Below are 24441 nucleotides of genomic sequence, written 5' to 3' on the forward strand. Positions count from 1 at the left end.
CCACCTTTAAAAGCTATGTAAAACTCTCCAATAACAATTTTCACCAAAGCACCGCGAAGGCACCATTGTTGAACTTTAATCAAGGGTCACTCATACTCTAATTTCAAATTTAAAATATTTAATTTTTTGTAATTTTCTTATTCGAATAATTCAAAAGGTATTGAATCAGTTAAATACAAAATCTAATCAATTCTAGATTTAGAAAAGCTACGTAGATTCAGACCGAAGCCATTGTGAACCGGTAACTCGTTTTCGAGATACCGTCGAAAGAAAATTGATCACACACATATATAATTTGGTGAATTCGTCGGTATACCGAGTGAGTCAACTGTTGTCCACTCAAATGGAAAACCCAAAGGAACCCAAATTCTCGCGTCAATCAGCAGAAGATGCTTTGAGAATTAGAGTCCTACTGACCACCTGTCATGGCTTCAATACGTTTCCACATTTCCCACATTTCTTTATCTGGATTTATACCATTGGAGAGCTTTTGATTGATTTCTAAGAAGTTCTTGGCTGTCTTGGTCACCGGTTTCCACTTCGTAGTAATCAGATCATCAACTACCGGGGTTGGATTACTGATGAAACAAAAAAAAAACTCAGAAAGTTCTCAACGAAACAAATTTCTAAAATCGTAATGCAACTGGAGAAACTGATGAAACAAATTTCGTGTTATATTTACCCAGTTCTCGCAAAATTCGTCCATAACCTGATCAATTTATCACTAAAGATCTGGTCAGGGGATCCTGGCTTCATTTTGACCTGCTCACGATAATTTTCCGGGAAGAAAAGATACTGATTCTCTTGGCCGTGAAGAACGCCTGTAAATTCGGATTCGTCATATCCGATGACACAAATGAGCTTAGAAATTTCCCGACCAGCCTGTTCTTGTATGGGTATATTTATATGTATAGTACAGTTACTTATCTACATACCTTCTCCAATCACACCGTAAATTAGTTTTGTCACCGAATCAGGACTGTCGTACGAAAACCTGTACAAATACGTCGGAGAGTTTTTTTCACGCTGAATATCAACCACTCTATGGACCTCCTTAACGAATTGCAGATCACCAGCGAATCGAGCATAATTGGTAATGAGATCTCTGGTTATGGGCTTGCCTTTGTAATAAAATGTTTGAATCTCGTTAGTGAGCTCTGTTACCCTGGATGGCGCCCGGTCAGTAAGAACTCGAAGGACTGCCGCTTCAAAATTTTTTTCAACTGCATTATATACCTCTTCCGATCCGCCTAGAAAATAGATTTTCAAAAGCAGGATGAAATTCAATACGAAGATCGCAACCGAAGTTATTAAAGATAAAAAATGTGAAGGAAATATTTGTTATCTGAGATGTCGTAGTGCGTTAAACTTACTCGTCAAAAAAATGACCCCCTCATGGGTGGTGTAACCAATGATAATCGGCACGTCAAAACCTTCTTGAACCAGTTCTTCAAGAGGCTTGGGAATCAATGGCTCTGCGCTACTGGTGTCGACAGTGGGTCGAAATGGAGTTAGAACATTCATTTTTTCCTGAAATCGACACGACAATTCGTATAAAGTTTCTTTAGAGTGAGGATGCAGACTGTAAAAACCTGGACAAATGCTACAAGCACGCTGATGCCTAGCTGGTTACCTCTGGGGTTGACATTTTTTCCTGAACCTCAATAAGCTTTCGAACTGGAACAGTACGAAGATATTCAACGATCTCATTTGGGTCGGTGATATCTTTGCCAAAGGCAGCGATGTAGCGATGCACCATTTCTAACGGCTCCGAAATGTGTGCCCAGTGAGCCAACAGAGCTCCACTCTGCATGATGGCTTTGTGGAAAAGACCTTAACGCAGAAAAGTTTGATCGGTGTGAAATTGCAACGCAATATAAAGCATATCGTTGAATTCCTCGACGCATGGTCAAGTACCTTTAGCAAGCGGAGACAGTAGCAGGTAATGAGCAGAAGCACTACCAGCACTTTGTCCAAACAGTGTGACGTTGTTCGGATCGCCTCCGAACTGTACGATATTTTCTTTGACCCACTTCAGGGCGGCAATTTGATCCTTGAGTCCCATATTGCCCGACGCAGCTTCGTGTTCAAGTTGAAGAAATCCTTTTGGGAATGGACGGTATATTTAAGGCAAATTACTATCTTACGATAGATGGCAAAGAATATGGGCTCACCTAGAACACCGAGTCTGTAGTTAATTCCAACATGGACAACGTCCGCTTTCATCAGATAATCTGGACCGTAAACATGGGAACCTCCATCACCGAAGAAGTAACCTCCTCCATGGATCCAAACCATGACTGGTCGCGACCCTGTTAATGAAGGTGTAGCTACGTTGAGATAAAGGCAATCATCATCACCGATTATCGACATGGTGAACAGACTGAATTGGGCGCATTTGGGTCCTTCTTCCAAGGCGTCTCGTATACCTTTCCATGAATGAGCTGGTTGAGGATCCTAATAATGATGGTATGTCAACAGTTTCAGTAACAATAATCAGCCAAGTTTCGATTACCATGTGAAACGCATTTTACATAAGTTTTGCGGGGTCGTTTCAACGGAGGTACGAAACTAATCTGAATATCAAATTTCGATTATTTTGTTGAACGATGGGTTGCCACTTACATCTCGGTTCATCTCAACGTAAACTTTTTCCATTTTTCGTGATTTTCAAATCACTGCTTGATACATTGCTTCCATTTATCTTAAGTAAGTTATTCACATAATTTTCGACGGGGAAAGGTTCACATGTCGAGATAAACACTCTTATCTCTCAATGTTATACAATGCAATTTAAATGATTAAAATACGACACGTTTCAACTTATCAGGAACATATTATACTTCCAAACCGAGAACAGAAAGTAAGAGCTTTCATACTGACATTTATTTTTCACTTTGTTAATGACATCGCAATTTCAGTTTCAACTGTCTCGTGTATGTACAAATAAAGGTCACTAGTATAAGAACAGTATCACTCAGATAGATACACTCATTTTAATATTGGACTGAAACCAATATTCGGTAAATGCAAAAAGCCGGACTATGGAGTACCAGGTAAAAGAAACTCACCCTGAATCTCAAATTCCCAATTGGAGGAGCCGCGTATGGAATACCTTTAAAAGCGATATAAGAACCGCCAATGACACTTTCTACCTTTGCACCACGGAGCAGTCCTTGTTTCACTTCAACCACAGGATTGCTCATATTTAAACCCTATCTAGCGATGACAAGAAACCCTAAATGCACTGATGCCCTCCGAGAATCCTAGCTAATCCTACTATCTGCCAGATGGCTGGTAGTCTTATGTCATCAAAATTGTCGGCATAGTTGGTGTCGTGATGTATTGGGGTCATATTTTAGGTCGTGATTATCTCACTGCCAAGATTTGTATATTATACATAAAACAAGTGTGATTACATATGATACGTGAATAATGTAGGAAAGTGGAATACCGACCAAGTATTGATAATTTCCAACAAATAAAGTTTGGAAAAACACTGCAAGTGATCAGTTTCCGCTTGTGTCTAAGTCGCTAAATCGTAGAGTTCAATATAACGTAAATTCATAAACGTTCAACAGGGATACCAACATTTTTATTACGAAATAATTCATATTATAAAAACTTAAGCTTAGACGACGCAGTCTATACCGCTAATATAAAAATACATCAGTGAATATTAAACCCTAACAGCTTGAAAGCCACAATGGCGTCTTATCAAAAAACATATTTTTTTATCCGACAAGTAGGATGAACAATATTTAATCAAATCTGCAGTAAGTTGTACAAAATAACTTAGCTGCTGTTCAGGCAGCTAAAATAACACCGAAGCATTTAAATTCCCTTGTCAGTTCCAGGATTGGAGAGTTACTGATCAGAAGCGATGGCTTCGATGCGTTTCCATGTCTGCCACATGTCGTCATTGGGATTTATTCCAGTCGAAAGCTCTGTATCTATTTCCAAATAGTTCTTGGCCGTTTCAGTAATCGGTTCCCACTTCTTGGTAATCAGATCATCGATTACCAGCGTAGGATTTCTGTAGATTGAAAATTTCGTACATACCAACGGACGAAACACCAAATGTTTTTTCACTGGTTATTAGTTATATTGCTAAAGACAATCGCATTTACCCTGTTTTTGCGAAATCTGTCCACATTCTGACGAATCGATCACGAAGAATGACTTCAGTCGAGCCAGGCTCCATTTTTATATAATCGCGGAACTGAGAGGCGAAAAATATATACTGAAGTTCTTCAGCATGCATGGCACCTGTGAAAAGGATAGGCCAATACAATCGTAGGTAATTCAGTGGGATTGCAAAACATTTTAAGAGGTTTGCAGGAAACTTTAAGTAACTAACAAAATTACCGAGTAAACTGTAACACTCACCTTTCATTTGGACTTGGAATAAAGTCTTGGCTAATGATGTTGGGCTACTGTAAGAAAACCTATAGAAGTACGTTGGCGACTTCTTTCCCCTCTGAATCTCGACTACCTTCTGAATGCCTGCAACAATGTGTAAGTCACCGCAGCATTGGACATATTCATCAACGAGAGCTTTCGTTATACGCTTGTCTCCAAAGTAGAACTTTCTTATCTCCTTCGCTATTTCCGGCACCTTCGACGGAGCCTTTGCAGCCAAGCTTCTAGGCACTGCTATTTCAAAGTTTTCATCGAGTTTTGTGTACGCCTCATCCTGAAGTCCTAGAAGACAAACAATGTCGGAGCAAGTGAAATGCGAAGAATTTGTTAAACTAGTTATAATTACTTAAACGATAATCAATTTACCGATTAAGAAAAGGATTCCTTCGTGACTGTTGTATCCAATTATGACTGGTACATCAAAGCCTTCCGCAGCAGTTTCTTCAAGGGGCCTTGGCATGAATGGTTCGACGCTTTTGGCGTCTACACCAGGTCCGAATGGATATATAAGGTTAATTCTTTCCTGAAAAACAGAAGAACATTAACATATCTTCTTTACAGTAGCATCTACAGAATATCACTAAGTTCCCACTAGATCAATGCGTTTGGGGAACGCAACTGATTGTGAGGGCGTTGTCGTTCACTGGATTCCGTTACTAAATTAGATTTGACATGTTTAAAAATATTCCTACAGCATAGCCTCTGCTTCTCAGACCCACTACTCACCTCTGGAGTGAGCATATTTTCCTGAACTTCGATAAGCCGATGGGCTGGAATAGTGCGAAGGAATTTTACTATCTCATTGGGGTCGGTAATATCTCTTCCAAGTATGGAGACGAAACGACGCGCCGTATCCACGGTCTTCGATACGCTTGCCCATGGGTTCAGCACCACCCCACTTTGGATGATGGCTTTGTGGAATAGACCTTGATACGAGAAAAAGTGGTTCGGGAAGTATCAGCAGTGTGCTATCGCAAATGACGAATGAAGAGTCTTTCGCATACCTTTAGCCAGTGGTGATAGAAGCAGATAATGCACGGAGACGCCACCAGAACTGCCTCCGAATACTGTCACGTTATTCGGATCGCCTCCAAACTGGGCGATGTTTGCCTTTACCCATTTTAAAGCCGCCACCTGATCTTTCAGCCCTATATTTCCAGGCGCCACCTCATGGTCGAGGTTAAGGAAACCTGGGTGGATGAAAATTCGTTCATTCATGTGAAACGAGTCGTTTGCGAGGGGTCATTCACTGGAAATCGAGTGAACGATTCCAATCCGTTAACGATTCTGAGTTACTTTTACTGAGTAGTACTTTATCATGTGATTTTTATTCATTTCCAATGTTGACTCTAATTTCCAATGATTTAAAGACTTGTTAAACTCACAGGTACATAACAGTGAAAAATCACTGAATTCCGTGAAAATCACTTGAGTAACGAGAAATCGCCGAAGGCACTTGATGAAATAGAAATCAATAGTGAATGGAAAGAAAATCAATGAATTGAAACCGTTTGGCATCTACCGCAGCACTTACAACGTTATTCCAAAGAATATTTCAATCACCAAAGTTCCTTCGATTTACAATTTTATTTCCAGTTGTTAAATCTACAACTTCCCTCACTGAATGCTCCATCGATCGATTGCTTTCAACAATACCCAGCAGTCTGCGAAACCAAACTCACCTAGGACGCCGACTCTGAAATTGATGCTCACGTAAACGATTCCCGAGTCCATCAGGTAATCGGGGCTATACATCCCGAATCCTCCGTCACCAAGGACGAATGCTCCTGCGTGAATCCAAACCATGACTGGCCGAGACCCTGTCAAAGACTTCGTGGCTACGTTCAGGTAGAGACAGTCGTCATCGCCAAGTATCGTCTTGGTAAACATGTCCAATTGAGCGCACTTTGACCCTTCTGTGAAGGCTTCTCGCACTCCAGTCCATGTCTCCGCTGGTTGTGGATCCTGTAGGAAGAAAGCAGTAGGTAGGCACGTATAAAAATAAGTTTCTGAACTTTACTGACGATGATCTTCGAGGCACAACGTATGCGGTGCACCAATAGTGATTATTCATACCATAAGTGAGGATCGACTGCTAACGTGAATAGACGGTACTATCGACATGATCAATCTACCAACGATATCGACCATTCATGAGTATTTGTTTGACAATTTAATCAACGAGGACAGATTTCACACATATATAAATATAATTGACCATCAAATTAGTTATGAATATCAGATGTAACGGCCTTTCTAATCAATTCGTATTGATTATGTAGTATTTATGCTACTGAGTGATCTACTTCATTGAATAAAGACCTTCTGATAAACCTGCAATATCTCGAAATGAAAACGAATAAATGCTCTTCATTCTAAAATACTAATTGAGAGATAGTTGTTTTGGTTTCCAGAGGTTGAATAATAGTATATTGTGTAACAATTAAGGGACGAAATTTGCGATCATCAACTTTCGTTCCTTGTCACGTACGATAGTTTTTATAATAAGTGCATAAAAAGTAGTCAGGCTTTGCGTGGTAGTTTTACGGGACACGAGTGGTCAATTTTTTCTCCCCCGTGACGAAAGAGATCTCCCAAGGGGCGAAAGTGAAGGAATTGTGAACCGCGCATGCGCGAACCTAACCTTACAACGCTGAGATGAAATTGGCGACTTTCGTCCCGCTAAACCGGGACGCAAAGTCCCGCTTTTCATACACATATGATAAAAAATTTCATTTATTAATCCACTGTAACAATCTCGTAAACAATGTAATAACAAAAGATACCGGAATCCTACAATTGAACGATTCAAATTGAATAATTCTGACAGTAACTTTAATCCATCATACATGGTGTATTTATGTGATCAAAGCCAATTCATCACGTTTATTTTGCAAGGGAAAAAAATCGTTGGATCCACGCGCGTGACGGTACTTGGATGCTCGATGCACTTCTGTGTAGTAAAAATTACAGGGATTGCAGCGAGAATTACTGATTACTATGTTCAACTTTCGTTCGCAAATGTTTTTTGAACTTGTCAAATATCCCAATCGAAGTAATTCTTACCTCAAAAAAGTTTGATCCGTATGAATAACGTCGAGCATGTAAATCGAACACGTTTTTTTCTTTGTACGTACAAAGAACTTCAATATAGCTATATATATGAATAAGCTGAAATTAATTGAACGGATATATCTTACAACTGGATATACGCTAACAATATATGTTCTATAAATAACCACTGCGTGTAGTTCAAGTAAACTTCTTTCAATCAGTTCTTACTATACTTATATTGCTAAGTTTTTACCTATGTAACCACGGTAAATCTGACAACATGGTAATTCTATCCTGATCGTGTTCCCGACTGTATGAAATATATCGATTTACAAGACTACAACGACTCACTTTCGACTAGATTTACCGTCTCTTTGGACTTGAATCAAAATCGTCTATCTTGACAATCAGCTTATATTAGTAAGAAAAGGACACAATTTTTCGGTTAAAAACCGTAAGAAGTTAAAAATTTGAAAAAAGACTTCAACCTTAGCAACATAAAATTCAACAAAAGTAAAAAGCTTTACAAATAGACACTAAAGCCTTTCTTTGAGATTCAATCATATTGCAATCTTGTACCGCTGGTATAAGTTACCAGAAAGATTCAAGTTATTCTGTTTGTCAAACGATTATAAGTTTTGATTATAACTTCTGCACTTCTGTCTAGTATGTACATCATAACGAATCTGCAATATTTTTCCTCTAGACGTACAATGCAATCTTCGATTTTGGATCCCCAATTTCGAGACTTCTAGCATTATAGTGAAATTCCAAAAGTGGCAACTATTTTCACGAGTACAATGTACATACGTTACTCTGTTATATAAATTTCTGTGAAAAAAGACCCAGCAGTTTTACTCCAAATACTCGATGCAGTCCCTGATTTTTGATACTAGAGTGACTGAATTAATTACCCGGAATCTGAGTTCGCCGACCGGAGGCGCGGCGTAGGGAATTCCTTTAAAGGAGAGGTAGGATCCTCCGGCGACACTCTCGGTCTCGAGGCCTCGAAGGTGGCCCTGCTTCACGGTCACAACTGGTTCGCCCATGTCTTACTCTAGCGACTGACTGACGACGACGCGATGCACAGACTGAATCGAGTGACTCATAGAACACTCGCACCCACACTCGTGTAATATCCCTCGTCGGCTCGGTCAGTCGCCACCAGAGATGAGAGGAGCAGGTCAAGAGAGTTGAGAATTTTATCAAATTGCAAAGCTGCCGCGTGTTTATCGGCCGCACCTTGCACCCAGAATCGATGCAAGAGAAACAGAAGTACACTCAACGGAGAGAAAGAAAAAACGTAAAAACGCTTAACTTGCACTTTCTTTATCATTTTAAAACTTGAGCTAATTAACTTTGTCGCTTTATCGATTTCGTAACGGATTGGGAGGTCGGTTACGCTATAATGCTAGCTCTTGACTCCGCCCCGAATGATCAACCTTTTAAACTCAATGCCAACCCAGGTATTGTATTTGTATGGCAACTCCTGCATTTTTCAATCCGCCATCAAGGTCGATACCGCAGTAACAAGTGGTCCCAACGTCTTCCAGGACCGTCAAAGCCACCGAATGATCGCGACGCTATTGAAAGTGTTCATGTGTTGAATCATAAAATCTTTTGAAAGAATTCCGTGTTTGATTTATCGCATGATTTATATCGTAAATTCATTAAAATATCGTGATCTAGTGTAACTGATGATTTGTGCTTTCGTATTTTATTATGCGTTTTCTTATATATTTCCCCGAATTTATAAGATAAATCATATGATTTAACACATGAACGTTTTCAGTGGAGAATTACGGACTTTTTCTCTTATATCTTTACAGCTCAAGAGTCATGCACGTATCACGAAAAGCTGGCTTGATAATATTTATTGAGCGTCACCAAAAACAAATATACACGCAGTACACGTATTATGCATGCAAGGAGCCAGGTGTCGTGAAATGCTAATAATGAATAAAAGAAAAAAAGGTAATAATCGTATCGAATTACGATTGTCTTCTACAACGAAGCGTTCTAAGTGTCGAATATCGTACATGGAGATACGTTTCTCTGGCAAATTTCAAATGACAATAGATTGTTCATTATTCAATTACCTCGAACTTTGATCATCGATGAATATTTTCTACCACCCACTAGCTAATTCGAAGTAAAGTTCGCCATTAACGGTGCGAGTGACGCCTTCTGTGATAGATAATGTGTAACGTGCAAGATGAGTATGCACAGCTGTGCGGTCATACAGCAGCTTGATGTAATTCCCTGTTTAAAAGTCTCGCCTAAAAATAGTCGGTTGGCAACAAGTATGAGCACCGCGTAGAATTATTCTGGATCCACACAACGATTATGCGAACCAACACTGACAGCTGGTGGCTTCGTGCAACTTGTTGATAGATCAGCAGAACGGTGCTTATGAAGTTAGATTTTTTAATGATAAAAGGCAAATTTTTATGGATTTGTCGGATCCTGATCAATACACCTGATCGATTCTTCGTGGGCGTTTATTTACTTGAAAACGAAGTCGGGAAGCGGGAGCCTACTAAGGAAAATTGTTGATAAAACTTATAATTTATATAATTTATTTTGATATTAATTACGAGCATAAGCTTTACTTACTTTGCTATCAGAAAATCACTGAAAAATCATCCAGCTGAATAATCTTTGGTTAAAAAAAATAAATAAAAAAAACTACGAAATGTCATTCGATCCCATTTCGCCACACTTTAGGAAATGGGAGCCTTTAAGTGTTGCATACATGTCAAATGGGAGCCATTAATTTTAGTCAGTCTGACAAAAGTCTAATCTTAGGTTTGAATCTGTTTCAAAAAGTTCTAATCTTATTTCCCTAAGTACTAATTAATCTAGTAATAAGTAAAAAGAAGATTTTTGTAACAAAATCATATAGCTATACCATTATCCGTACAGCATGAAATTTAAAAATCAAAAAATAATAATTTCATCTCGTTATTTATTGCAATTTCAAGAGAGACAGCTTAAATTAGATAGAATAGATAAATAGCTGGTGTGAAGCTTGCAGCTGTGGTTGCGACGTAGGTTTCTTAACGTGCCAAGCCGCTAGTGTCGCTGCGATCGAGGGATACGTTACATTGCCGAAAATGTTATTGGAAATGGGCTTGAAAGTAATATTAAATGCAGTGAATTGAATCTTTACTTTATCTTTTATTTTAAATGTACGAGGAAGGACCGTCTTTACTTGTCTAATATTGCTAAAAGACTAAAGATTGTTCGGACCCACCGGCGTCTTGAGGGGCCCAAGGGCTTGAGGTTTCGTCGCCTGAATCGCAAAGCGGCGTGAGACTTGAGAAAGAGCAGATGGCCATACATCGTTTAAAGAACTCTGTTTATGTATACATTTATTTATATAGAACCCATGATCCTAAGGGAACATTTCTATAGATAGATAGTGATTCAACAATCCAATAAATGTAAATAAAAGCAATAAGTACTACATGCAGTACATCAGTCACACGCACGATGTAGGTTATGTTTGTGTATCCCTCGATTGCAGTGTTACCAACTGTGAAAAATATTTGCTACAATGTGCATACTAGACATCAAACAATCTTTAAAACACCTGAATAAATAAAACAGCACCAACATCCTATACTGCCCGACCGATCCACTTCAAAAAATGTGCGTAGTCATAATTGATTGTAGGTTGTATACCCAAATAAAATGAAAAATACCTCTTTTGAATTTTATTGAAGAACGAGTACTAGTGTAATTCAATGACGCCGATGATTCTATGGTAAAAGATCGTGAATATCGAATTTAATATTGTCTATCTTGATTATTTATAAATTACAAAAATGGAATAAAATTTTTTACATTTTATATCTGGACCTGTTTCCCAAATCTTCGTGTACTTCTGACTGTACTTCTCTTTATTTCTAGTTTCTTTAGGCATCATTAACAAATTTCTTGTCGATACAGCAGTACAATAACAAAATTGAATTAATCAAGTAAACAACAATCAACGTATGTATTTCTTAGCATAGGCACAACAACCACCTGTCACCACAGAGTAGTTTTAATATATTTGTACTAGATTTCGCTAAGTCTCTCTGGGTCAGTAAGTAAATATGATTGGCTAGTTTGGATTGTCCCAGGGCCTATACTTCTACGTCTTTACTTTTCTGAATAAAAAAAATAAATAAATAAATATGAAAAGTCGAAAAATCTCTAAAAATACCTCGAAAAATATAATGCCTCACTTATTTACCTACTAAGTTGGGAACCCTGCTCGATTGCAGCGCCACCTGTTTTTGTTCCCAATAGTGGAGTCACTGTCTTCTATTGAAATTCTTCCTGAATTGCTAGATCTGTTTATAAAACCGTGCAGGGTAAGTCCATTTTGAGACCGCTGCCATTACCCCACGCAAAAATGCTGACATTCAATATGTCGGCCATTCGTTTATTTTACGCTTTCGGCAAACCAATTTCCCAAATTTGACTTTCGAGCTATTAACCGTACTGACGGGGTTGAGCTTAATTGAGCTTTGTCTCGGGCGACGTGCTTACTTAATTCAGGGGTTTGGCCTCTTTTTTTTTAGTAAGCATTTGGACGCCACGAATTTCGGCCCTGTTTGCACCGCAAACTATATTTGCAGTATTATTTATTGCAAAAAACGAGAATTGGCGAGGTTTATCCAGCACCCGGAGATTTTGCTTTGCGAGTAATATGTAAACGTTTTTATTTTGTTGCAACGAAACGTTAAACGAGGATGTCCCATCAAAAAATTTTTTATTTCGTTACTTAAAGTGTTGAGAATATGAAAGCCAAATTTCAACCCTACATTCGCAAAATTGACTTAAACTCGCAGATGAATACTGTGAATACTCCATACCTCTGTAAGCTTTACTCGAAAGTTTAAACACGTTCTTCTCGAAACAGCTTTTTCGCAATCGCCGTGCACGATATTAATCGGTAGATCATAAAAATGGTCGTCTTCAAATTTTAACAACATGCGGAGTACACATTCCCTTATCTTTCGATGAACAAAAAGGAAAAAGTGATATGTCGTTTATTTATTTTTATTGAGAAGAGAAAAATTAAATATACGGACCAGAATACTGTTTGCTTTTTTTCATTCAGATCACGAGAAGTGAAAAAATCCTGCACCCACCGATAAAGCGGGTTAGCAGACAGAATTTTTCATAAAAATAATTGCCAATTTTGTTTTAAACACCTGATATATTTATGAATATACGCTGGAAATTTGAAAGTAATTGATTGCACAGTTTTATTTTTATTAAATCTCCAAAACATTCTAATTTTAAGGGAAAAATGGGAAAAAATGTATTATGGAATAGGCGTTTAATACCAGTGTGACACTTCTAAAAAATCGATTTTTTTTGGCCTTTCGATAGTTTATACCTTCAAGAATATCAAGTAAAAATTCCAAGGTCGTATCTCTAATACTCCCCGAATGGCAGCCTTCTAAAAAAATGCAGACGTCAGGAAGCATCCTCAAAAAAGGGACGAACAGCTCGGAGAAAAGCTTCAGCCTCTCAGCAAGCAGTTTTTATGGTAAATATCATTTTGTCTTGCAGAAATCACTAAACGCGTTTTTCTCCAAATGAGATTTTTCAAATTTGCTGACATTATAACTCAAACAGCGATTATCCGATAGATTTGAAATTTAAACTGAGTACTCTTGTATATACTCACTCTACAATGACCCACGATATTTTGTATTGGATGAAAATTGACGATTTTATAGGCAAGAAAGCAGACTTTTTCGTAACTACGCCATTTTGTTAGAAATTAGATATTTTTCGAAAATCCTGCGTCATTTTACAGAAAATACCTTCCAGTTTAACGACATGTTTTCTTTTTTTGGTTTCAGCTACTCAGTCCGCTGGAATCTTATCAGCAGTGAAGAAACTTTTTTATTCGCGCCTCTGAAGGCAGCGCATAAGTCGCTTCGATCTCAATATTTTTCTGTAAAAAAATTATGTAATATAGGTAAAATGTAGCCAAAAATATTCTCAATTTTACGAATTATTTAACTGAGTGCTTTATTTCCAAAAAAAATCCCGACATCACCCAAATTTTCAGTGTTCACACTGATACAGCCCCTTTATATTTCTGCTGTGTCAGAGCAAGTGACATGTATATACTTACTACACTTACGATCCGGGAACTATTAGTGCACTGATTAAGTCACAGCCTTGATCTCGTCAGTCTTCAATATCAGGCAATTCAGTAAGCAAGTATTTAATAGTATTCAAGTGTCAGGCTGTTGAATGTGCAGTGTATACCAATTTACAGACTGTCTGCAGCGGACGTCACTATGTATAAGAGGAAGGGTGTCCTTGAGGATGTATAGAAAGTAACTACACTGTAGACAACAACGATAAAAATCGAGGCTGAGATTGCCGAATTGAATATTACAGTGAACGAAATCGAATTGAATGTGAAGCTGAAACAATTCGACGCAAGAAAGAATAATTAAAAAAATCTTTTCAGGTCTTTCCATACTTGTCATCATTCGTTTTGACTCTAAATCTTTTACGTTTTGAACCATTCAATTATTTAAATTCTAGCACCTTTCAATATATCAGCTCAATACGGTGATAAAAATTAGAATATACTGAAAATTAAATAATTGTAGCAAAAATATCGTTCAAATATGTTTAATACCGATAAATGATTATGAAAGTGAATTGATGTTCACCTAATTTTAAATAAAGTGAATACTTAGTACAAGATGAATAAAATGAATTTTCTCTGATCATTGAATCCAGTCTCGACTTGGTTTACAGTGATTTGAATGATCAGTCTAACCAGAGAAATAATTGAATCACATCATTCTATAATGTGACTAGTCTTATTTCATTACACTCGATCCCGTAATTATAGTCAATTAAATTTGAATTCAAGCGATTAAAACTTATATACCAGATAAGAAATTTAATCGACGTCAAAAAAGTAAATTATTCAAAAGCCAATATATCAATGATCGTGTTTTATGTTTATCGAGAATAACCGTTAATCCTGTCGATTAAAAACTCAAGTCAAAAGTAAAAAAAAAAAACTTAATTAACAAATAAGTCAAGTGCAACTGGGATTACTGATGCGGATGAATTTACATTATAAATTATATAAGTTGAATGATAAAAGTTTCAGTTGTCAGACGATATCGCTTCGTCATTCACGGTTTCATCGCACCGTTTTTTATGTCGTAATACAAGATTCTTACAACGACTTGTGAGAATGAGGTGATAACCGGATCGTGGAAAGTTGAACTTGAATTTTTCGTTAATATTGAAGATAGAAAAATGCTTATTTCACATTAATGCACATTATTTTTCCTCATTTACATTACCTATTCAAGAAATGGAAGATGATGATAAACAATCCTTAGACATCGTACAATTTTCAGCAGTAAGATATTCTTCGTTTTCAATTATGAGCAAGCAATCTTTCGTAATTAACTAGCAATTTTGCACAACTTTTTTTTAGGACATTTCGAAATTTATTAAACTAACTATTGATTGATTAGAATTAGCTGTTTTTTCGCAAAAATCGATAGGTAGCAGCTATTGTGATCGATTGGTGAATGTGCATAAAACTAAATAACTAGTAAAAAAAATATCTTGTAACAAAGATAGAACATGCGTATTACATAATTAGTATTAAATATCAAATATTTGATGGCAGGAATAAAAAAAGTTGAGAGAATTTGCATTAGACCTGTTTCTCGATAAGACGTCATCGATAAAACAAAGTTAGCGGTTTGCGTCTAACCGAATTTGCAGGCCGTATTGCAACTCAACATATGATTTAGTCGAGATTTATTTATTTTTTTGGTGAATTGTAAATAATGACACTTTTAAACATAAATTGACAAGATCGTTAGACTTAAAAATACAAATTGTTTTAATCTCTAGCGTTAAAAATTGCGAAAAGAAATTTCAAATACAATTACAGAGTATTGCAGAGATGTTTCCTTGTGGCAAGCGCGATGCAGGTCAAGTTTAGCATTAGATTTAGCATAGACCGTATAAATTTTACAAATTCTTGTTTTTTTTTCCTTCACTAAGAAACGGACGTCGACAAATAAATATAAATATATTTATGTATATAGATATTCGATATTTGGAGAATTATATATGTATAAGTGTATATATAAAACAGTGTAGAACGCGGCAACTCAGACCTTCGGTAAAATATTAAAAAATCAAACATTAATAATTTGTACGAAGGCATCAACGATAAAGCTTTTGATTCCAGCTTACAAGTATCCATTATAGGTATATAAAGTGAAAATGTATAATATAAATATATAATATGTATAATAATGAATAATACACTGAGAGTATTCGGTGAAAGAAACTGTTTCACCGAATATTCGCGGTTTAAGTTTAAAACAATAAACATTAGATAAGTTGGAAGAATCATGGAGGCAGAAGTTTTGTATAGTATACACAGATTCTATAAAAAATATTACAGTTATTTCAAATATTCAAGGCACCAACGTGAACATGCAATGCGAATGCAAATTATTATTATTGTTATTATTATTAAGATGAGTGAAAAAGTTATACGATGTTACATATATTACGTTAGATTGTATTAAGAGAATGCGGCAGTTTGGTGCTCGTTACGACGTATATACACATCTATTTGTGTATATAAAATGAGAACATTTAGTGAACACAATGCGGTATCTTGTAACCAATTAGCGTTTCATCTTATCAAGAATAGGCACGACCATATCAAACGAGGGACGTTTACCAGGATCTTCGTTCATGCATATGCGGATCAGCTTCGCAAGATGGGGAGAAATCCCTGGTGGAATGCTGACGCGCAGATCTTCCATGGCGATCTGGAATTGATAAGATTTCGATTCATTAGGACAAGTTCATCCCACGAAAGCTGGAATTGCAGTAACAGCGTCCAACCTTCATGCCGCATTCCATGGGGGAAAGATCAGCGAATGGCACTTCTCTGGTTGCCAATTCCCAGAGCAGGACTGCAAAGCTCCACATATCGCTAGCCTCGAGATTAATATCAGACGGTTTCTTATTCAACGCTTCCGGGGACATCCAAGCGGGCTCGTAAATTCGCCCAACTTCTTGGAACGAAAACTTAGAGTCAGCCATGTTTACTCTTGCAGTGAGATCCTCGTCTATCTGGAAATCATGAGAAACATACTTACTTCTTAGAATTCATGAAACACTCTAATATTTTAGCACCGGGTAGCAACACAAATCATTCTGCAAAATTCTTTTTTTTTCTAATTTTTTATTTCCTCTGCTTACCATGACATGTTTACTGTTAAGATGAAATCTACATCTGCTCTGCCTTTCGAGCCCGTGTAGAAAAGCCATTGCCCGCACAACGTCCAATGCTAATCTGAGTGCCCTAGCTGTATCAACAACGACGCCAGTTCCGCCATGTAAAAGTCTGTGCAAACTGCCTCTGGCCATGTATTGAGAGACGGTGGCAAGCTGTGGAGGCTGGTTAACACAGCCAAGAACCGGGAGAATGTTGGGATGAGAGAAAATTCGGAGTTTAGGAAATTCCTCATTGAAGTCCCTCGATATTCTGGAGGTGCATTCTTTGAGGTTTAGTATTTTCGCCACGATATCGTTGTTCTGCCAGCGTCCTCTCCAGGTTTCACCGCTCGGACTACTCGCCAAGTGAGTATGCAGTGATAAATCCGCCATGTTGATTCCTTTGTGTCTTGACAAGGTTGCATCCCCTGCAAGAACATGAATTTTTTCATCTGTTTCATTCTGAACTATCAACTAAATCCAAGTCAAAAGGCGTTTTTCGTTAGGTAAATAATGAAAGAGTGCTGAAAACGAGGTTGAGAAGAATTTGTAGAAAACAAAAGTCAGTCTTGAATCAACTTGATACAGATTAAGAAGAAATGCTGCCCATGTCTAATATCAGAAGTACACAAAAGTACAATCTTAACAGAGTCGATCGATTCAAGCCTTCCTTTAATCCATGCCTTGAATCATTGATTCAGTTATTTCAGTACTCACTGCTTCTGGTTTTCAATCCAAGCCAACTCTGATCCTTGAAGTGAATCTTTTTCAAGTCTTGTCCATATTCAACGGCGAGATCTGAAAAACCAAAGTACATTTTCTTGATTATTCGGTACCACGAATAACGTTTTACAATAAAAAAGAAAAGAAAGTATATCCCATTACCGTGTAATCTTTTTGCCAGAGGTCCTCTAGCCTTGTCCAGCGGAGTATCACCGTCTTTGTTTGCAATGGAAACCAAAGCTCCAGCAGATACCAGCTCCTCCGCCACTGCCTGATCACCCCAGAAACAAGCATAGTGCAAAGCAGTGTTTCCGTGTTCGTTGGTCACATTGACATCGGCACGATTTCTCAGCAGCTAAGAAAAAGAGGAATTGCTAAATTTCACCGATACATATTTACATTGGCTTTGGGAGTGATTTTTTTCTGCCTGATCTGTGATAGAGATTCGCAAAGAACCATTCTGAACCGATTCTCGTTGTTTGAACACAGTTTTCAATTTCGAGACTGTTGCGGTTTAACTTTTATTCTCATTTCTATACTATTGTTATAATTCATTGAAATACTATACTGTCCTTATGATAATGCAAAAGAGTATGACGAACATCAAATACTAACCAACTGAACAATGTCCTTATGCCCGTGTGCCGAAGCAAGGTGAAGCGGTGTGTCGTCTCCTCTGTTCGTTGCATTGATGCGAGCTCCTCGCATCACGAGCAATTCAGCCAACTTTGAATGGCCTTCCTTGCTGCACCAATGCAGCGGGCTAAAGCCGTGATCATCGCTAACAAAAATTAAAACCAATAAAAATAAGAGTTGAAATGTATAGATATTTGAACATTAATTATTAATCGGAAGTGTAACACCTAAAGTAATGGACGATCTCGAAATTCATACCAATATGAGTCGTATTTCTCTTTTGTATCACGTGTATCTTTCAAATATAATCAGCAATAATGTAAACAAATTTTATATTGTCTACATCAAGAAGATTACGACTGCGTCTAATATTTGTTTATGATATCAACAGATTATTATCAAATTTATGAAATGTTGAACAGCTTTTTGCGACCAATGATACATTAAATTGTATACGAGAAGGAGAGGAATACATGAAAATCGAACAATATTCTTTTCAAAAGCATGTTCATTCAGCAAATGAGTACAAGACTAAAGGAAATTCAATAAGTCACGTCAGAACAATTTTTATTTCATAATTTATATTCTAAATATCGATTCAAAGATTATTTTACAAGAATAATCATTTATTTATTCATTTTCTTATTACCAAAATTGATTTTACAAATTGAAAAGCAAATTGAACAGGTTGATCATTGTTTTCAAGGCAAGAAGAAACTTTCCATTCTGACACTGTGAAAGTTTTTATTTAATTATTTTCGAAGGCTGAAGTTAATAATGTTTGGAACAAATCGTTATTATACCATTTTAGTACGATTTTCAAAGAGTTGACTTTTTAAAATACAAACATGTTTCCTGTGTTATTATTTGCCAGCTGAATTTCAAAACCATTCTGAGGATCCAATCAACGATTTTCCCTGAATACACGTGGTTAAAGTAACTCAACTAACTTCAACCTCACATTATTTTGTCAAATTCCAATGACATATTCACAAAGACAAAGAGACTAAAGTTCATAAATTTAACAATATAAATTTTGCAATTGTAGCATGACTTAAAACAAGCAGAGTCAGCAAAATTTGCGTATGTTTTGCTATATTACAAATAACTGAAAATTTCAGGCAAAAATAAAGTTGCGACTTCTGATACAACGCATTAATTTTCTACACATTACAGTAATAGGACTAGATTAAATTCGTTTCCTGTTAAGGAAAAGATTCTAACAAGGTGTGGTAAGGTTTTGATAAGAAATTTCTTCTGCGGAAAATATTAAACATTCGTTATTACTGAGCATTCATAAATTTTGTCCTGCATTAGGTAGCGAATTTTTCAATTTGTGCGGTAATTTGGAAACGAATGACAATAGTTAAAAAATTCCTGAAATAGCGTCAAGATCAGCTGATTGGGAAACTACGGCGGACTTCCCAACGTTCAACCATAAATGGTAATGAGCAACTCCCATGATCTTACCCTTGGTTCATGTCATGCTCCGTATCATCGAGCCAGACGCGAACTTGCATCGCATTTCCTTCACGGCACCAGTGAAATATATCCTCCATTTTTTACGGGGTTTATAAGAATTAATTAACTTTCTCTAAAAATAATATAGCTGGCGATTCTGTCACGTCCGAAAAAGAACAACTGCGGTCACGATCTAAATATAACCATATTTCTACGCACGCATGTCGTTGATTATAATAAACTGCAATTCGTTAGGGGACACACTCGACGATCTTAACACTCGGAAGACGATTTATGAATCGTTAACACCGTAGATCGTATTTTTTACTCCATCCGCACACACCCAAATATTGTGTAATTCCTCACGCTGACATCTCTAATTATAAATCACCGTGTGCGATCATATGACGTCACATGCGGGATCAAAACGCTGCTTCCTAGATTCATTCGTCTTTAGCTTCTGTGAATCGTCTCTAGATGGCACTGCAATGATCTACATTTCGATTTAGCCATTGGCTAAGGATTGCTCATGACAGCCAACTGAATGCAGTATTTTGAACAAGCGAAAGTAACGGCAGATCTCTACACTTACCGACTGCTTACGGAACTACAGTACCGACTGCTTACGACGGTATCGTAAGGCATCTGCAAAAATCTGGCCATCACCGGCACATAAACTTATATAGCAAGTCTATCAAGAATATGGTCAATCTTGATGTTTTTTTTTTAAATATTTAGATGTAATAATTATGGAATTCTCCTTATGCCTCGCACTGTGATCAGTCGATGTTGTATCTACTTGATCTAAGCACGTTCCAGGTGTAACATCCGACCACCCCGCTATAATTTTTTCCGTTTCGTTTGAAAAGAGCGCACTCTTATCAACTGATGGCCATAGATCGACATCGACAACGGAATACCAACTTAATGGTATTTTCGTGGTATTATTCCTTCGACATGGAAAATTTCTTAACGATTCTTTTATTTGTCTTATTTCTCAAGAAATGAATAGAAATTTTTTAGATCTGAAGAAATTCCGTTAACAGTGGCAATATTGGCCGCAGGTATCTTTTGTACTACAGAAAACTAGCTAGAAAATACTAACCTTAGCAATCTTTGGTTAATTGTTCGTCTAGGTTGGCAACACTGAACCGTTTCCTAACCTCGGAACTTGTTGTTATTGTCGTACGTAATCAATGATTTTCATTTGTGACAAGTGACCTGTAGTTGTTTTTATTTCGAATTTTTGTTCAAACGGTAGAAATGACGCGTCATGCAAGAAACTGCACCGCAGGTGCGGTTTACACGTATCATGAGAAGAAAAAAGATGCAGCAGCTTCAGGATACGGAACGAATAGCCAGCGAGTTAACAAAGATTCTTTGAAAGATTTCGACTGTTGTTGCTTGACGTTACAACCCTGCAGATATCCTGTTGTAACGTAAGTTGCCCTTTTTTTACTCTTAAATGTAAATTTCATTTCGACCTGTACACTGCGTTTCGAATTATCGATACATCGTTAAATGGTATTTATTTCATCTGCAGAAAGGACGGCTACTTGTTTGACAAGGAGGCGATATTGGAGTATATATTAACTAAAAAAAAACAGTACGCCAGGAAGCTGAAGGAGTATGAAAAACAACGGGACAAAGACGATGTAAGATTCTAAATATGCGGTATAAACAAGCAGCGCCTAATTCATACCGAGTATAAAATATTTAAAGCAATAGTGAAAACAATTTGTCTTTAGAACAAGAGTGAGAAATTAGCGTGCTGTTGAACAAACAACACAAAGATCAACCCAACAGAAAGATTACAAAATTTGATACTTGATGAATATTGAAAATTAAAATAATCTCTAGCTTTAAATTTTGTATTTAGGAAGAGAAAAAGGAACAATCTGCTAATGAGGAACTACAAAAACTTCAAAATTTCTTGAAAGCTGAGAAAAACATTGTCTCCCAAAACAAATTGCCAGCCGATGAACCTGGCAGCTCGTCGATCTCAAATATGAGTAACGGAAGAGACAAAACGTTGCCCAGTTTTTGGATACCGGCGAAAACGCCGCAAGCCAAAGAAGTGGCGTTACAAAAGCCTGACAAAAATATTTACTGTCCTGTCAGCGGGCAGGTCTTAAAATTGAAGGATCTCATACCAGTCAAATTCACAGAGGTCAATGACCCCGATGACAAAAAGTCGCTAATACTCAAACAGGCACGATATATGTGCCCTATAACACATGACGTGTTGAGCAACAGTGTACCTTGCGCTGTTATAAAAACAACGTGAGACTAACTCTTTCAGAGGAGATTGATCTCGATATAAGAAAACAATTGGAGCTTCAAACTTCATAAAAGCATTCTTTTCTGGACATTTTCTCTGAAACATAATTTTTTTTTTTTGTTGTTTTAATTGAGCTGTTGTATCCAGAATCACATGTATAACTAATTTGACAAGATTTTTTTCATTTTGGAATTCGAGAATACATTGTACCAGGAAATTTACAATTTAAACTTTTCCAACACAAGGAACCAGTTTTCACTCGTTTTTTGGACCCAAAGTTACCAGTAGTAACAAAAAAAGTTTTCTTCTCCTGATTTCAATTTCTGCTCTTTAATCAAAGTACCTGATTCAGGAGTTACATTAAAATAAAGTGTTCGTTCAATTCATCTAAAACTTTTTTATTGTAGAGGACACGTCATTACAATGGAATGCGTGGAAAAGATAATAAAGAAGGATTGGATTCATCCCTTAGATGGCAGTACATTGAGAGAAAGTGATATCATACCTTTGCAGAGGGTAAGGTTACATGATTTCTTTTACGGACACTTCGAGTAATGAGATTTTTTACAGTACAACTGTTGTTTACATATTATATTCTTTGCAGGGAGGTACCGGATACGCTGCTGCTAATGACTCGCTTGAAGGAAAGCATCAACGACCTGTCTTACAAGCTTAGCTTTTCTATCAGACACCGTTTATCCTGTATAACCTACTAAATCTATGTTATTGTTGCTTCTTTCATATAATGATGAATAAATAGTTATTCCTATGCATCTGTAGTTACTCAGTAGTTATTATATAAAAAAAAATTTTATGGGAGACAGTTTACAGATAATTTAAACTCGGAACTAACATTCATAATTATGCATGTAGCAAATTTTCATGCCACATCTTTGAAGGAATCTGTGGGAACAAATAACAATGATCGAAAATAGATTGGTCAATAACTGTTGAAAAGATTACAAATTGAACCAAATTAGAGAACAATGTACTAATTTTCCTGCAAAAGAGTGTAAGAAATGTTAAAAAAGAAATTTCAAATCGGGATAAATTTCTATAATTTTTTTCCCACGAATGCTACTAAATTATTATACGATTATGCGAAGTAATTTTTATGATTTTGTCTGAAAATATTTCCATATTTCACATAGCCGAAATTTACAAATTTCCGATCATAAAAAATCGGTTTTTATACCAATTACTCGAACATCTTGTGCGATCTTCAGCTAAAATTTCAGTTTTATGGGAAGACAACTTCGTTCGTTTGTTCCTTATTCCACGAAATAAATAATTTTCCAAAAGATGAAGAAAAAACGAGGTTGAAATTGATAACGTTTCTTTCACGATGCACGTTTAGAAAAATCGTTACTTTGGAACCTTGGGATTGTCTGAAATTCAGTTAGTATATCATAACAAAGAAAACATGTTCATATTTTGAAAAGCCAACGGTTTATTCCATGACGTTTTGTTACGTTAACGTTACTAACTTCAATATATGGTGATTTCGAAATATGAGTGTGTTTTGGTTCATTACGGTTTACTGAATTTTAAACTATTCCAAAATGGCGAAATAACGGTTTTTCCTCATGACGAATCGTTACGATAACCTCACTAACCTCAATATGATATGGAATCGGAACGGGAAATTTAAGTTTGAACTCCGGTAGTTTACGATACATGCGTGTAACGTCCAGAGAATATTCATTCCGTAATTTGAGGACATTTATACACACGACCCATGTAAATTTGTCGTCGAGGATATTGAAAGCTACTAGACCACTTGATATTTCTACGCACGTCGTATTCGAAGATTCAGAGTGATGCGAACCTGAATGCAATTATTATATGTATAGGTAGGCGAAATTTGCACTATCGTGGCGTAAATTGCATACGTAACGAAACTCGAGCCTTGCATATGTACATACATACGTATAGAATTTCAAATCGTATAAATATGTGCATAAATCTGCTGTCCATCCGTTTGTTTAAGTATAAAAGAACGAAACTCCAAGTGCATATTTAAAATGCATGCAATTGGTCTACACCTACGAATTTCCCATAATGCATATTTCTTAGTTCGAATTTATTTTCCCACACGGTATTCGAGATCGGATGTTTTACACATCTTCCATCAGATTTGGTACACTTACTCCTGCTCTCGATAATGCTTTTCCATACTGACATGCACACACCGATGCAGCGCTGAATTATTGAACGCGTTGCGTAACTTCACCGCTTGTGTAATCTGCTCCATATCAGAATTAATTGATAATCGTATGAAATTATACGTACACGTTGAATTATTATCATACCTATGTAGAGCTTAGCCACGTCAATTATGCACAGCACTACACGGTATATTCACCGAAACGAAAGATAAGTAAAAATGATATGTATAAGAATTTGGCGTGTGATTTAGTAGATAATTTATCTTGGAAATCCGATGACATACAGGGTGGTCCAAAAAAACGGGATCGAGTTCAAACGTGATTCTAAGTCTAATGCGTTGACCGATTTCCGTAAACTTTGTTTTGCTTGAAATTAGAAGAATGAATCTT

General features: G+C 36.8%; 3 protein-coding genes across 3 annotated transcripts; 1 reads left to right on the plus strand and 2 right to left on the minus strand.

Moving 5' to 3' along the window:
* Positions 1-297: 297 nt before the first annotated feature.
* LOC124413844 lies at positions 298-8871 on the minus strand. Its single transcript, XM_046894631.1, has 17 exons — positions 8391-8871; positions 6105-6387; positions 5427-5612; positions 5149-5348; positions 4789-4945; positions 4390-4704; positions 4131-4269; positions 3872-4036; positions 3281-3302; positions 3072-3215; positions 2175-2457; positions 1918-2103; positions 1634-1833; positions 1374-1530; positions 936-1250; positions 683-821; positions 298-578 (listed from the first exon to the last, which is right to left on the minus strand). Exons 1-17 carry the CDS (start codon positions 8523-8525, stop codon positions 410-412), a joined length of 3195 nt encoding a protein of 1064 aa, XP_046750587.1. The 5' UTR covers positions 8526-8871; the 3' UTR covers positions 298-409.
* Positions 8872-15280: 6409 nt separating this feature from the next.
* LOC124414010 (integrin-linked protein kinase) lies at positions 15281-20053 on the minus strand. The gene is made up of 7 exons (XM_046894860.1): positions 19612-20053; positions 18121-18286; positions 17668-17860; positions 17500-17580; positions 16768-17210; positions 16408-16638; positions 15281-16331 (listed from the first exon to the last, which is right to left on the minus strand). The coding sequence occupies exons 1-7, from the start codon at positions 19698-19700 to the stop codon at positions 16185-16187; spliced, it is 1350 nt and encodes a 449-aa protein (XP_046750816.1). The 5' UTR covers positions 19701-20053; the 3' UTR covers positions 15281-16184.
* A 677-nt stretch (positions 20054-20730) lies between these two features.
* Positions 20731-22653, plus strand: LOC124413783 (nitric oxide synthase-interacting protein homolog). Its single transcript, XM_046894554.1, has 5 exons — positions 20731-21041; positions 21146-21257; positions 21482-21885; positions 22291-22399; positions 22488-22653. Exons 1-5 carry the CDS (start codon positions 20866-20868, stop codon positions 22557-22559), a joined length of 873 nt encoding a protein of 290 aa, XP_046750510.1. The 5' UTR covers positions 20731-20865; the 3' UTR covers positions 22560-22653.
* The last annotated feature ends 1788 nt before the right edge of the window (positions 22654-24441 follow it).

Source organism: Diprion similis, chromosome 13 (assembly GCF_021155765.1).
Source record: "Diprion similis isolate iyDipSimi1 chromosome 13, iyDipSimi1.1, whole genome shotgun sequence".
Lineage (NCBI taxonomy): Eukaryota > Metazoa > Arthropoda > Insecta > Hymenoptera > Diprionidae > Diprion > Diprion similis.

Excerpts from the sequence above, each read along its gene's own strand:
- LOC124413844 (XM_046894631.1), bottom strand. The coding sequence starts at position 8,525 with ATGGGCGAACCAGTTGTGACCGTGAAGCAGGGCCACCTTCGAGGCCTC. Across the intron at positions 5,349-5,426 it reads TCTATCACCACTGGCTAAAG|GTCTATTCCACAAAGCCATC; the intron begins GTATGCGAAAGA and ends TCTCGTATCAAG. Across the intron at positions 822-935 it reads TTACGGTGTGATTGGAGAAG|GCGTTCTTCACGGCCAAGAG; the intron begins GTATGTAGATAA and ends CCGAATTTACAG.
- LOC124413783 (XM_046894554.1), top strand. The coding sequence starts at position 20,866 with ATGACGCGTCATGCAAGAAACTGCACCGCAGGTGCGGTTTACACGTAT. Across the intron at positions 21,042-21,145 it reads TGCAGATATCCTGTTGTAAC|AAAGGACGGCTACTTGTTTG; the intron begins GTAAGTTGCCCT and ends TTTCATCTGCAG. Across the intron at positions 22,400-22,487 it reads ATATCATACCTTTGCAGAGG|GGAGGTACCGGATACGCTGC; the intron begins GTAAGGTTACAT and ends TATTCTTTGCAG.
- LOC124414010 (XM_046894860.1), bottom strand. The coding sequence starts at position 19,700 with ATGGAGGATATATTTCACTGGTGCCGTGAAGGAAATGCGATGCAAGTT. Across the intron at positions 17,861-18,120 it reads ATAAGGACATTGTTCAGTTG|CTGCTGAGAAATCGTGCCGA; the intron begins GTTAGTATTTGA and ends TCTTTTTCTTAG. Across the intron at positions 17,581-17,667 it reads TCTGGCAAAAAGATTACACG|ATCTCGCCGTTGAATATGGA; the intron begins GTAATGGGATAT and ends TTGGTTTTTCAG.